Source organism: Python bivittatus, unplaced genomic scaffold (assembly GCF_059951505.1).
Source record: "Python bivittatus isolate LINGU-HERP-01145 unplaced genomic scaffold, Pbiv_v1 ctg000160_np1212, whole genome shotgun sequence".
Taxonomy (NCBI): Eukaryota; Metazoa; Chordata; class Lepidosauria; order Squamata; family Pythonidae; genus Python; species Python bivittatus.
In genome coordinates, this window is record NW_028277076.1 from 1,816,486 (window position 1) to 1,830,559 (window position 14,074).

Below are 14,074 nucleotides of genomic sequence, written 5' to 3' on the forward strand. Positions count from 1 at the left end.
GAGTGTGTGCTGTATATCCCTTGGTGTGTAGTCCAGATTGCACGCTTGAAGGGGAGGGGGCGGGAAATATTGGGGGGAGCTTTAAGAGGGGGCCTTTGACAGCAGCTGTTGAAGAATTGGGGGGGGGGGAATGGCCGTGGCTGATACTGACTAATCAAACGAGCGCGTCCTACGGCGAGGTTTTCTTGCTGCTTTCCCGGTATCCTTGCCTTGCCCCCGAGTAGCTCCTCAAGCCGCTGATAGATCAGGATTGACTGTTATGGGAGAATGAAAGGACAGAGTGATATACTGGTGCTTTGCGTCCTTGCATGCAAATGCACAACCCTGCGGCTCGGAGCCTCTCGGCGCCCCCCTGCGTGAGGCGTACCAGGCGGCTGAAACGGGGAGAGCTCTTGCGTGCCTCCGTGGCTGCCGTCGGCTTAGAGATGGCCTGACATCATCCTAAAAAGCCAGGCCGGAGAAATGGGGAGCGGGGCCCCGGCAAGGAGGCGGCGAGACCTGCATCGGCGATCCGCGAAGGAAAAGTCGCAACCCCGTTTGCGGCCGGGCCTCTGAAGGCCGTTGGCACCTCCTGGCAAAGGCCTTTGCCCTCTGGAAGCCGCCCTGGGATCCCGCTTTGGGTGGAAACCACGAAGCGCTTCTTCGCCCTCCCGCTTTGTTCTCCACTTTTGGGGGGCCAAGCGTTCTGGGGCCCGGGTTGGGGAGGCCGCGGCGTGGCCCCCCAGCGCGCCTTCCCCGAAGCTGCTGCAGCCGGCCAAGTGGCCTTTGGCGCGGCGGATAATGAGGGAGGCCCACGGCTTTTGAGGATCACTTTCAGCGACTCCGAAGGTTAAACGCCTGCTTAGAGCCCCCTATTGAAGGCTGAGGCGGGGGTCTGGCATTGTTTGAACACCCTCCGGCTTTGTTTGGCGGCTTTCAAGGCGCCTGCAAGTGTGTGTGTGTGTGTGTGTGTGTGTGTGTGTGTGGGTGTGTGCGCAGCGCGGTCTGCCCTCCTTGCAGGCCCGGGGAGCTGGAGGGTTTTCTCGCAAGCCGGGGATGACAGGCAGGAGTCTGTCGCTGGGCGCTCGGCATTCTTTCCCGGTGGCAGTTTAACCCCGGCCCAGAGTCGGCCTCTGCCTCCGTGATCTCTGCGTGACACCCCATTACCACATGAATGGGGGAAAGAAAGCGTTCACTCCCTCTGACCTTTCTCCCCCTGCCCCGGCATCGGCTCGCCCTCCCCCCCTCGCCAGACCCTTGTTCTTGGCTGCAGAGGGGAGCCGGATCGGAGGCTGGCAAAATCAAACAAAGCCCCCCGCCCCGGGGCCAGGAAGCCCCCATTGTCACGGTTGCTTCTGCAAGGGCTCTGGCGGCCTCCCCCTGCTCTCCGGCGCTCGCTCGCTCGGCTCGGCTCGGCTCGGCTCGCCAGAGTGAGCGCCCCGGCAGCTGCGGGCAGATGCCCCCAAAGCCTTGATTGGAAATTAATTGGGCCTTTTCTGAGCAGGCTCCCTGGTAAACTCTCTGAGCTTCTCTTTTCCTTTCCTTTCCCTCCCTCCCCTTTCCCTCCCTTTCCCTCCCTTTCCCTTTCCTTTCCTTTCCTTTCCTTTCCTTTCCTTTCCTTTCCTTTCCTTTCCTTTCCTTTCCTTTCCTTTCCTTTCCTTTCCTTTCCTTTCCTTTCCTTTCCTTTCCTTTCCTTTCCTCCCCTTCCCTCTTTCTTGGGTTTTTAGTGCAAACGAGCCCTGAGCCGAGGCTGAACTGGATCTAAACCAGATCAGTTTAATCCAGGAACATCCACCGCATGTCATCGAGGCGCATCCTGCATCCTCCATGCTTCACCCACGTTTATCAGATAAACTCGGTTGTGTGTCCCAGTTTAACAACGCCAGTGTTGTTATCCGTTGCTCGTTTTCTCATTTAACGCTTGCAAGGGCAAAAAAAAAAAAAGCCCTTCTCGACTTAAACTCCTCTGCCTTCCAGCAGTGCTGGACTACAACCCCCATCATCCCCTCCCCAGGCTGCCAAGCACCATGGGAGCTGCAATCCAGCAGTTCTCCAAACGCAGGAAGGGGAGGGGGGAAAGAAGAGCGGACCATAGAGACCGAGAGCCGCCTTGGCCTCTCTATGGTTTTCTCCAGGCGTCCCCGCCCTCGTTGCGCGGCAACCGCGCCTAACCCGGATGCGGGGGGCGCTTCCGGTGTGGGCAGCGTGGCTCCCTGAGGCAAGATGGCGGCGCCCTTGTCTGTTCAGCTGGAATTCGGGTGAGGGAGGCGCCGGGCGAGGGGGAAGAAAATAACGAAGGGGGCTGAGGAGGGGGGCATCGGGGGGGTCTCTCGTGGGGCTGAGGCCGGAAGAGGGGGCTTAGAGGGCGGGTGCTTGGGAATGAGGTTGGGGGTGACTGAGCGCCTTTTATGGTCTAGAAGGTGGGGGGCCGGGGGGCTGGGGGGACCCGGGAAATAAAATCCCCCTTCTTTCCTCCTTTTCAAGCCCTCCCCCATGGGGCTGTGCCCCAACTTCCTTCAATGCACTGCCTCCTGGCTGTGTTGGACTACAATTCCTATCCTCTCCAGCCAGGATGGGCCAGAATTCATCAGGCCATGGCAGGGTGGTCACTTAGGGAACGTTTTCCTTGGTGGCAGACCTGATATAACAATAATAAATAAGTAATTATTGTTATTCATACACTCCGGGCAGCTCCTGCCCCCATATATAAAACGGCCAGCAAAGTCAACTTCAGGGGCCCCCCCTTCTCTGTGAAGAGCCGCGGAGGGCAATGGAGGGGTGTGAAGAAGACCCACGTTTGTGGGTGGAGGGTCCAATCCGACGGCCGGTTGCCTTTTTATTCTTGTGCCTTTCTTTGTGGTGAGAAATAAGACGTAGGAGAACATGGGGGACTTGGCATTGTTTGAACACCCACCCATGCCAGAAAATGCTACCCAAAATCGAAAAACCCACCACCCTCTCAATACAAGCCATTTGTATAGTTTTCATCCTTGGCATTAACAGAAAAAGGAGACTGGGGCCTGGAAAATGTTATTCCCTTCCAGCTGTTTTCTCTTGCGTCTTTAAAGGCAATGGGAGAATGGACCCCCAACTGGAATGAGCTAGAGAGATTAACCTGTAGCTTTGGATTTCGATTTAAATTTGGATCTAGCAAGATTCTGGAAAGAGGTAGGATGTGATAGGATGCATAAAATACCATCTTTTAGAGTAGGGTTCCTCAACCTCCGCAACTTTAAGATGAGTGGACTTCACCTCCCAGAATTCCCTGGGAATTGGCTGGCTGGGGAATTCTGGGAGTTGAAGTCCACCCATCTTAAAGTTGCTGAGGTTGAGGAACCCTGTTTTAGAGGAAGGAGAAGGTAGCAGATCCACAAGGAAGCGTCAGGTGAAGGTGGTATGACTCTTCTAAGGCCTTTATTGGAGGGTTTGATTGGATAAGAATGTTTGGCTATAATGGAACGTCTTGGAGAATCTGGTAAACCACTAAGAAACGTGGGACATTATATGCTCATTATTTTATTTACTTTCCGTCTTGATAGTTAGTCCGTGCCTCCAGAATTCAGTGTTCTTTAAATGAGTAGCAGAATGTTTGAAGGAGCCCTAAAGAATGAATATGAATGTGCAGAGAGTGGCATTTTCTCATTATTCCCCAAACTGGTCCCTATATCTCTGGCTTTAACATTCAAAGGTTTTCATATACAGTAGGAATTCCAACACCATAGTGTCATCAGTATTATGTAGCTGATCCACACTGAAAGAACAGTGTGGGTCAACTACATAATACTGTAGTGTGGGTCAACTACATAATTCCTTTCTCTGAGATATAGATACACTTAAAAAAAAAAACCCAAATAGTCCTAAGAAACCGCTTCTGGCATTTAGTGGTCAGCCTTTCCGTTATGACGACAGTGGGGGACAAGGCTTTCATATTAAATAGAGAAAGAGGCACTATGTTAAATTGCAGATGAGGTGGTATTTTTTGACAAAGCGTTGATGTGAGATGCGGTGCTTTCTCAGGATAAGAATAATTTATGACTGCCATCAAAAAAGCACAAAAATTCAGCATGCATCAAGGGTATCGCTCAAAAAAAAAAGCAATAATGCAGTCGTGAGAAGTACTATAGGTATTTAACGAAGAAAGCATACCTAATTTAAAAGATTTAGGCTATAAATCTGTTGACCTTCGTGCATCACAAAGATGCATTATCTCTTAAAAAAATAGGCCAGTATATGTCAAGATTAGCCATTTACAACTTCCTTTGGCACTGTTGCTCTCATTAAATGCTCTTACTAAATCATCCAGTTGGCTGGTACTTAAAAGTGGGCCCACATGGTGGACATCTTAAATGATTATAGAGAGGTGTGTTTGGAATGCACACCTTTTAGAACCAAGTCTGGGATGATAATATACATAAAGTAGGTTTCACATTTATAAGCGTGGAATGATTTTTTAAAGCATAGTGAATCATTTTCCCTCTGCTACCAGTTGGTTTAAGCCCTTTGTCTGAAGTAAAGCAATTCTGGATAAGAGCGGAACGTTCTCAGCGTTATTTGCTTTTCAGATACTTTTTTTTTTAATCCACTCACTGACATAAGATAGGGTTCAGTTGACTTCCCTGTGTAAAAGCGACCCTCTAGGGAGTGTGGAACTGCAAGTCCCATCATCCCTGACTACATCAAGCTGGCTAAGTGTGGTGTGAGTTGAAGTCCAACATTTCTATGTCCATCTTGTATTAGCCCAGGCTTATAAGAGTCCAATATTTCTATATCCATCTCATATTAGTCCAAGCTTATGCGTTCTAGATGTATTAGACCATAAGTCTCATAGGATGATGGGGAAGGCAGATAAAAGGGAATCTTTTTGACATAACTCCACCTGCATCTTCCCCCGCTGCCCATATAGACACTGATACTCTTCTTACTCTCCAGAATAGCAGTGTGTGTAGTCATTCTCGCCCGCTCCCTTCCTTTCCTGGAAAAGCCTAAATGAGTTCTCTATCTGTGAGTGTTGCAGCTGAGTTTCTCCCAGCTAGCATGTTACAGAAAGGACCTTATCTCCCATCCCAGTATCTGTGGGAACACACAAAGTGTGAGCTTGTTTTCACAGCAAGCAGAAAAGATTCCCCTCTCCGGCCATCGCTAAAGCTCACATTCGGCATGAATCTCTAGATCTGTCTAACATTTAATAATTACTATTTTCAGTTTTCAGATAACAATTTGGGGGGGGGGAGGTGGGGGAGAAAAATTGGACAAGACCAACAGCTTTCTTTGAGGAGAGCAACTGCACAGAAGTCATAGCATTTCAGTAGGCATTACAAAGGAGGCGTTGTGCTCGTGGAAAAGTACAGCCAAAACTCTTTCTTCACATCGCTGGATTTAAAGGGACTGAAAACTTGAGAATATTCCACTGGTAATATTTTCATATTCCTTAGCTGGGTCTCTTTCACAAACATGGATGCTAAAAGGTTAGGTGTAAAGAAAAGACATCTTTGAAACTTACTCTGTAATGGTGCTCTTGTGGTTTGGAAGCTCTGCTTTCTGTTAATCTTGGCTGAGGGAATAAGTCTGGAAAAGGGCTGAGAAAATGTATCTTAAAATCTGGTTGTTATCATTGTCCGTGCAAAGGGTGATACTTTTGACAACCAGGCCCTAAATCTGGGCTGATCTAGGCACAAAAGCTTTCTGAGAGTCCCAACAAACTATTTAAATACAGAATGGAGAAAATAGGATTTTTAAAATGCGTGCTCAGCCATGGTTATGAGTATGAGCCATTACAAAGTGCCAGCGAAAGGACAGAGGGATTCTGGGCCTCAGTGAATTCTCCTTTAAGCTTTCCAGGAAAGCAGACTCTATACGTATAATTGTCTTCCTTCCTGTACTTTTAGCTTTAAAATGTTAATGGTTCTCAGACCAGCCTTGCACAATTATGTTTCCTCCCCCCCCCACCATTTTGAATTTCAGAGGTGGAGCAGAACTCCTGTTTGATGGGGTAAGAAAACATCAGGTGAATTTGCCCAACCAGCCTGAACCTTGTGAGTATTCACTGATTGATAACAGGCACTTGTAGATGCTTATTTATTTAAATAACAGCCTCTTTCGGCAGTCTACCTTAAAACATAAACTTATACCATCACGACATCTTTAAAAACCACACCGACACCTTCATGGAGAGTACCACAAATAATACAAATAAAAACCAGGAAGCCTGTTAATAATGACATTCCCTCATAAAGTAAAATGGATTTTTAAAAATACTCAAGTTCTAAGACAGCAAAACGGTTCTTGGGGAAAATAAGGCCTTCCTCTGATGCCAAAAGATCCTACTGAAGTTGCCAGGAAAACCATTCAGGGAGGAGCCTTCAGGGATGAAGTACAACTAGCAAAGAAGTTTTTCTGGTGGTTGCTGGCTGTGCTGTGTTTAGAGAACAGCTTCCCTTCTCCTCCTGCGCTGGCTTGAACGCTGACAAAAATGAAACAGATTCTCTTTCAAACTGTTTTCTAGTCAAGACCCATTGGAACTCGGTCTCTGTGGCAGAGGCACCCGGCCCATGATAATATAGTTTTCCCAGGCTGAGCAGAGCCTGAGCACCAACACACACACACACACACACACACACACACACACACACACGGTTAATATTCCAAGGGATTTTTCTGGCCTGCTGTCATATGAGTTGCAAACCATGGTTTGTGGCTTAGCGTCTTTTCCTGCAAGGGTCTCCAGAGCAACTCAGGACGGGGGTCTCCCACTTTCTCTCTTTGACTGGGCAGGACATAGAGGAGGCAAAGAGGAGGGGATGGGAGAAATCTTGGGAAGTCCCTGTAGTTGAGGCATCTTGGAGAGGAGGAGAAGATTCACAGCGCGGTCCTGGAGATGCAGCGGAGAAGGAAGAAAACCCACAATTGAAATCCCCCGTCCCTTTTTTCCCCCCAATCTGCTACCCTTTGCAGGGGTGGCCCCCCTGCTGAAAAGGTGACTGAGGACTTGTGTGCGGGGAGGGAGGGGGAGGGTCCGCAGACCTTTAAACTGCGCAGCCTTTGCTTCACACAGTTCACACTGCCAGCTGTTCCTTTCTCCTCCGCGGCCCGCCTTCCCTCACAAGGGGCTGTTTGCCGAAGCTCGGGGCTCCTGTGCAAAATTGCTTTTCAAAAGAGCGACTTTCTGCTTAATTAAACAATGGGCCGCCCCTGTCCCACACACATCTGTAAAGCCCCTAGTGCTTTATCCCACAAACTTTATCCCACAAACTGCTCCATTCTTGATTCCTTTCATTTGTAAATCTCCCCTCCCTCTCCCCCCCCTTCCTCCTTTGCCAATCCTCTCCATGGCTTTCTCTCCCCTTTCAAATGACTGCTGAGAAGCTGGGTGACATTGTGCTGATGGGGGGGGGGGGGAATATAGCTTGAGAATGGAGCTGTTTGCGTTAAAGGGCCTCGGTGTGTCTTTTCTTGAAGGTTGGGGTGGACGGGGCAAGAGAAAGAACCTTCTGGGATGGGCAGAGTTTAAATCTGACCCCTTGCAAAGCTGGGATGAGACAGAATAGCTTTTTGGAGGAGCCTGTCCTAAACAGTACTAAATACATTTTTTCTACCCCACTCGATAGCTGTGAGAATCAAGAGAGACTTAATGTAAGGGCTTTAATCTTTAGTACGTTGGGTTTTGAATCAGTCAACTGCTCTCTTAGATTAACCAACTTAAATCTTATTTCAAGGTGCTTCTCCCTGGCAGATCTCTGTGAAGCACAGGAGGCATTTCTGCATTAATGCCTCTGTTAGAGAAAAAGGGAAGAGGGTTCCATTTAAAAACAAGGAGAATTCCCCCCCCTTCTTTGATTCATATATGCATCTAGTTTTTTAATACACGGAACTCACTAAGATTTCTGGAATCAAATGACTGAACATTTGATCAACCTCAATTAAATTTGCTTGATTTCAGTCCTTCCTTCCTCCAGCCAAGGCTTTCCTGCTTCTTTTGGGTGAATGTGGCACAAATGTTTGCATTTGCTTTTTCCTCTCTGTTATCAGAATATGGGGGCCCATTTCTAAAGCTGCATTCCAGGGCTTTAAAGTGCCTTCTGAACCCTTGAGTGCAACCTGTCAAACAGAAGGGCGCTGAGCCACGCATTCCCACTTCCTGGGGGGGGGGAGTGCATAGGGAGAAAAGGGGAAAGTGATGCTTCAGTTGTCGTGTTGTCAGGTCTCTGACACCCTTAAGGACTAGAAACATATGGTTTGCCAGAGAAACAGAAGCTGAATTCTCAGAATCTTAATATCTGGCAGCTTCCATCTAAGGAGGGTACATAATTGAAAACATCACCACGCTTCATAGGAGTTGGCATAAGGACTCAGACATTTAGAATCTAATACCTGAGTCACAAATTGCCTCGGTTTGTTGTTCTGAATTTTTCTTTTTAATGATTGAAGTTTTTTTGCTGAACTACAGCGTGTGTTGTAGTCTTCTCTGTCCTTATACAAGCTCCAGGGAAGCCCAGATTCACTATTCCCATTTTCCAAAATGGGGGATAGAAATTGAGAGGGCCAGCACAGCAAGTTCACAGTTTCAGGGTTGGACCCCACACCTCCATGGAGCAAGCAATCCACCGAACCACTCCCTCCCCACCCTGGCTTGAATTTGGCTGCAAAATTTTGTTGCTGAGCCCTGTGGATCCGCTTGGGGCTCCCGATGTGGGGTTGTGGTGGTGGGGGGAGAATAAGCGTGGGATGGAAGGGCAGACAGATATGAAATACTCCTGCATCTAATTACCATAGCTTGCGTCCCCTGTTTTGACAAATGTAACAGATGCCCAACTACAGTTGGCTGGCTGGGTTGCAAGGGAGCTAAATTTTACTTTATTCCCCAGGGAGAATTTGAATCCATATCATGTTGCAGCTGAGGCTGGCTTGGCCACTCTCAGGGAGGCTAAACTCTAAACTCCAGGGAGGGTGTTTCAGCTCCTCTTCCTCCTTTTCACTTTTGGTGTGATGTGGATATTATTTTATTTAAGCAGAGACTCCCCAGTGTAATCCCCAGTTAAGAGGGCCTGGTTTCCTGACTGGGAGGAAAAACAAATCTGAGAAAATACCTAAGATGGGTTCTTCCCGCTGCTTGTGGCCTCCCCCAGCCTTGCGTTATGTCGTTAAGATTTTTGGGGGGGAGGGCAGAGGAATAAAAATGAAAAACAGCATCCCAAGAATAACTCATTTCGGCTCGTGACCTTCCCACAGCCTGTCCTTCTGCACATAATTCAGCCATGCGGCAAGGAATTTGGCTTCTCGCAGGCCAGAGGAGTGGGGCTGTTCCTCCTCCCCTCATTTTTTTTTTTAAATGTGAAGAATAAGTCATCTATCAGTCAAAAGAGGTGTTACAATGTTCTCCCCGTCCATGCAACGGGGGGAATAAAAGCAGGGGCTTGCAGGGAAGCTGGCTGGGGAGGGGGCTTTGTCATGACGACGGGGTGACAATTGGCCGGAGGTAGTGACCTCAGCAAATTGAAGCTTGGCCGTGGTCACTGTGATAAATGATCTCATTCTCTTGGGGGAGGGGGGGCGAAAGGCCCAGGGGAGGGCTGGGTCCCCCCGCCCCCCCAGTGAAGCGTCTGAGCAGTTCATTCAAGAATTGATGGAACCGTTGACGCACCGATGCCTGGGTGACCGGCTTGGCGTACATCTCACTTCTGATGATGGCTTTCTTCCTCCCTGCCTCTTTGTGGACAAGGTGGTGTCCTTTCCTCTTTGTGGACAAGGTGGGATATGGGGTTATCCAGGGTTGTGCCAACAACAAAGGTCCAGTTCCTGATGCCAGGCACAGAAACTGGGATGCCTCTCTGCCCTCCTGGCTTGTAGGTGAGATATCGCTAATCCCCCAACCAGGAGAGCAAAGAATGGGCATCAATGTCCTACTTGGGTGTTGGTTTTGAAGCTGCGTGCCAGGCTGATGGTCCTAAGGCCCTGGGAACCGCTCAGAAGACAGCCGAGCAAACAGCCAGAGCGAAGTGTGAATTCTTTGGCTGACACAGCTTCCTTTCAGCTCCACAGACCCAGCAAAACTGTTCCAGGCTTGGCTTCCCCATTGCTGTAATGATCTCCATGCACAGGGGGAGCCCATCTTCCGATCTCGTGATCCTCACATCACCTCTGTAGTACAGGGTTGTCCTATTAATGGAGGCCAACGCCATTTCCTTAAGGTTGCCTCGTGAACCCATCAAGGCACATCGGGCACCACGGTTAGAAAATAAATCAGTGCACGGAAGCGACGCAGGGCTTCTTGTGACTCTGAGCGTGCTGAAAAAGTATTTATTTGTTTGCAAAATGAATAGACTGCCTCAATGTCTGGGCACACTAAACAGTGCTCCAAGAACAGAGTATCTTCATTGGGGATTGGGGAAAAAAATAAGATGAATAATCAAGGAGGGGTTTTGCTAATGAATGCTGACCTCAGTCTCTGCCCTTCTATCCCATTCTGCAGTATCATGGTTCTATCTTAAGGGTTGGTGTTAGGATTTCAAGATAACTTAGATGGAGTAGGTTGAATAATATAAATAGTGCTAAAGAGTCAGTGCTAAATGTTTGTTATTTTACCAAATTAGTATTAACACTGTAAGATAATTTACTTGACACAGTCTGAAACCATTGTATAAACACTAAGGGCTGATGCGGTGTTCTTACTGAGATACTGGAGTCCAGCTGAGTGACTTTTAAGAAACAAGCCTGCGGAAAGATGAAGAACAGAGACAGTGGGGGGAAAAAATTAAGTATTAGTAACATGTCTTCTTTTTAAGATCCTTTTAACCAATTAATTTCCCCCCTCCCCCCGGGCTGCTTCTGATCTCTCCAGGAGGAAATGAGCCGATGTTATCGCCCTCCAAAAAAATTGTTTTTAGTGTTGTCAGTCAAATTGATACTACAAAAAGAAGGGGGGAGAGAAACCCACACTTCTCTCAACACAATATGTGGCCTTTTCCTAAACAGCGAAATAAAAGAGGAGCTGCGCTAAGGAACAGGGGGGAAAAAACAACGTTTTGGCTGTTTACAATATGCTCCCTGTGAGGTCTTTCCTGCTCTCCTTTTTGGTTTTTTAGGGAATGTCCGACATTTGCTGGTGTGGATTAAAGAGAATCTGCTGAAAGAGAGGCCAGAATTATTTGTGCAAGGAGACTCCGTGTGAGTACCGTGATTGGCCCCTGGGTCTTTGGGGGAGGCCTCCGAGCACGGGAACCTGCAGCTTCCTTTTGCAAACACGGCCAAGAGGCCTTTCCTTCCAGGAAAGTCTCGTGCAGGGCAGAACTTAGCCTTGCAATGAAGCGCTGCTAAATTCAGGGCAGCTGAGTGGGGCCGGAGCTGTGCTCCCCTCTCGAAGGCTAACCCAGCCAGCGCCTGTTGCAGGATCCTGGGGCAGCAAGCTCTGTAGCTTCTCCGTGATAAGCCCTTTTCCAACCGCTGCTCCGAGCCAACCGCCCCCAGGTTTCCGGGGCTTAGCCCCCTGCGTCCTGTTCCAACCAGAGGAGGAGAACCATTCTCTCCCCCTGCGCTGTGCCTGTCTTCCTAATCCTCCACGCCACACCGTCCCTGTCCATAGGAGAACGTTGCCCCTGGAGCAGATGGCTTTGCTGCCTTAATGCAGATGTAGCCAGCCTCCTGCAATTAGCATCTTGGTGGAAATCCCGCTCCCTTTTCAAGTTTCTCCCCCTCCTAACTTTCATCTCTGCAATGAAACCGGGACGGTGTGTTTAGCATTCATCCCCATCCTGGGTGGGAGGGAGTGGGGTGCCGGGTCTCTTCCCCACCCCACCCCAAACCCTGGGAGAAGCGACTGCAGGACGCGGCTAGCAGCCGAAGATAGGGAATTCCTCTTGACTGTGAGCACAGGCTTCCTGTCAATCCTAGCTGCCGGCAGTCCTTCACGGAGGCACTGCGGCTGCCTCCTTTCACTGCGTCGGCTTCCCCGTGCTCGGTTTGCAGGGCAGATTTAAATTACAGGCATGAGCAGGATTGTTCCAAACTGCTGATGACGTGCTGCCTCGGACCGTTTTAAGAAGGGTAATCTCTCTATCAGCAGCAGCCTCAAAGGAGCCTCAAAATGAGGCATCCCCCAAAACCTTAAGGTGGGAGAGTCCAAAGCCTGCAAGAAAAGGAGGTTCTAGTCCGGATGGGTGTGAACTTCAGTTTCAGATGGGCTGGTCTAAAGCTAGGTAGACCGGACTAAGGTTCCAGTTCACCGTTGAGCGTGACTTCCTGCCAGGAACCACCAGAAGTGTAAGGGTTGTTCTCCCCGAAGAAGATTGGAAGTGAGAAGGGCCATAGTCCTAGGAGTGGGAATACGGCAACGTTTCCAACTTCTGGTAGAAGAACAGAGTCCCAAAACCTAAACATAATACACTTAAGTGACTGGAAAACAGATTTTGGCTGACCCTTGGGAGAAACTTTTTGATAGCCAAAGGAAATCAGTGATAGAATCGTTGAGAAAGCCAGTTGTTTGAGTGTGCTCCCGACGGATCCCGCCATTGCCACGCATCTTCCTAGCCCCGGAGCCTGTCCTCTTACCAGCTTCTCTTTCCCTGCAGGCGCCCAGGAATTCTGGTGCTTATCAATGACGCAGACTGGGAGCTGATGGTATGCCCCGTTTCGGTCATTTGGAGGGTCTCTGTTTTCTGCATTGGCCAGTGGCTGAGAGGCCAGACAAAGGGGTTGTGCTGAACCCCAGGGATGGTGTTGGGTCTGGGGGAGTCCCTTCCCTTTCCTGCCAGATGCTGCAGTGAACTGTCGGGCCCCTTCCCCAAGTTCTCTGTCTTATTTGGGAATGGCATTTGATGCCCAGTCCTCCTGGGGGGGTTCCCCTGGATGGCCGGGGAGCAAAGTGGAGTTCAGCACCTTCCAAAGTGCCCCTTGACCCTCCTTTGCTTTCTTTCCCTTCCTTCAGGGCAACCTGGACTACGAACTGCAAGATCAGGACCACGTGGTTTTCATCTCCACCTTACATGGCGGTTAAGCAGCCGGGGAGGGGGCCAAAAGCAGCAACGACAAAACTAAACTGTATCCTGCAAGAGGAAAGAGGCCGGTCTTTGCTCTCATCCCAGCTGGGTGGAGCTGGCCTCTTAAGAGGACCCTCCTTAAGAAAGCCGGTTTTTGGAGCGCTTGGATCTGCCTTCCCTCTGCAGGTTTGAATCCCAGCCAGGGATCGGAAAGACGTGACTTTGGAGCCCTTTCTCTTCGGCTCTGGGTCAGGCAAGTTTCTTGACCGTGATTGACTCTGAGAAAGGGCTGGGCGAACCGAGGGCTGCAGCCGAGCTCTGCTGTGGCTTGTGGTGGCTGTTTGGTGTCCGGTGAACAAGAAGCCCCCTCTTTTTCTCCCTGGCAGCCAGAAGAGGCCATCACAGGACCACCGTCTGCCTTTGCTTGTCTCCGTTGGAACTGCAGACCCCAACTAGCATTTCTGGTCAAACTGAAAATTCCTCTATCTGTGCAGCCAACCTGCAAATGCTTGCTTTAAATTTAGGGGGGCAAGGGATTCCCTCGCTTGCTTTTTTTTAATACATGTTAATAAAGCATTGGATAGAGCTGAGATCTCCTTGCTAATGCTTCTGTTTGCCTCCTGCTATGAATTGTTTGTGTACCCTTTCATCTGCCGTGCCAGAGGCCTGCTCTGTTGCCAGCTGCTGTAGCAGTTAATAAAAGTGCTACCCCTGCTTATGTGTTATTTGCAGATTATTATTATTTTTAATTATTTCAGAATCCCCTCCAATCGGCAGTGTGCCTTTAGATCATCTGGAAATGAAGGGGAAATGCTCACGAGCCAAACGCTCTTTCTGCAGAAGAAGCAAGCCATTCTTCCCTTCAAACCTTAAACGACTAGCCTTCTTGGCAACTGAAGCCACGGCACCAGATCTTGCAAGAAGGCCTGGGCCATGCTCTCTTTCCTCATGTACGGTGTGAGAAAACACAGCCTCTGAAGACTGAGCCATTAGTCTGCATTGAAACAAAATGGCAGACTTGTGTGGATCGTCCATTGGGGGAAGAGGTCCTAGCAGTGAGTTCCCCCAATTTCCTGGACAGAAGGGCTTAGGTGTTCTAGAAACTGGAGTGATGGTCCATCTGAAAG

At 49.3% G+C, this 14,074-nt stretch overlaps 1 protein-coding gene across 1 annotated transcript; it reads left to right on the forward strand.

The window, feature by feature from the left end:
* Positions 1-2,144: 2,144 nt before the first annotated feature.
* On the forward strand, positions 2,145-13,680 carry URM1 (ubiquitin related modifier 1). Its single transcript, XM_007434062.3, has 5 exons — positions 2,145-2,237; positions 5,941-6,011; positions 11,058-11,139; positions 12,540-12,588; positions 12,896-13,680. Exons 1-5 carry the CDS (start codon positions 2,203-2,205, stop codon positions 12,962-12,964), a joined length of 306 nt encoding a protein of 101 aa, XP_007434124.2. The 5' UTR covers positions 2,145-2,202; the 3' UTR covers positions 12,965-13,680.
* Positions 13,681-14,074: the final 394 nt, after the last annotated feature.

Bases quoted from the DNA above. Each gene is read 5' to 3' on its own strand.
- URM1 (XM_007434062.3), top strand. From the start codon at position 2,203: ATGGCGGCGCCCTTGTCTGTTCAGCTGGAATTCGG. The intron at 6,012-11,057 runs GTGAGTATTCAC...TTGGTTTTTTAG, and splicing joins GCCCAACCAGCCTGAACCTT to GGAATGTCCGACATTTGCTG. The intron at 11,140-12,539 runs GTGAGTACCGTG...CTTTCCCTGCAG, and splicing joins TTTGTGCAAGGAGACTCCGT to GCGCCCAGGAATTCTGGTGC.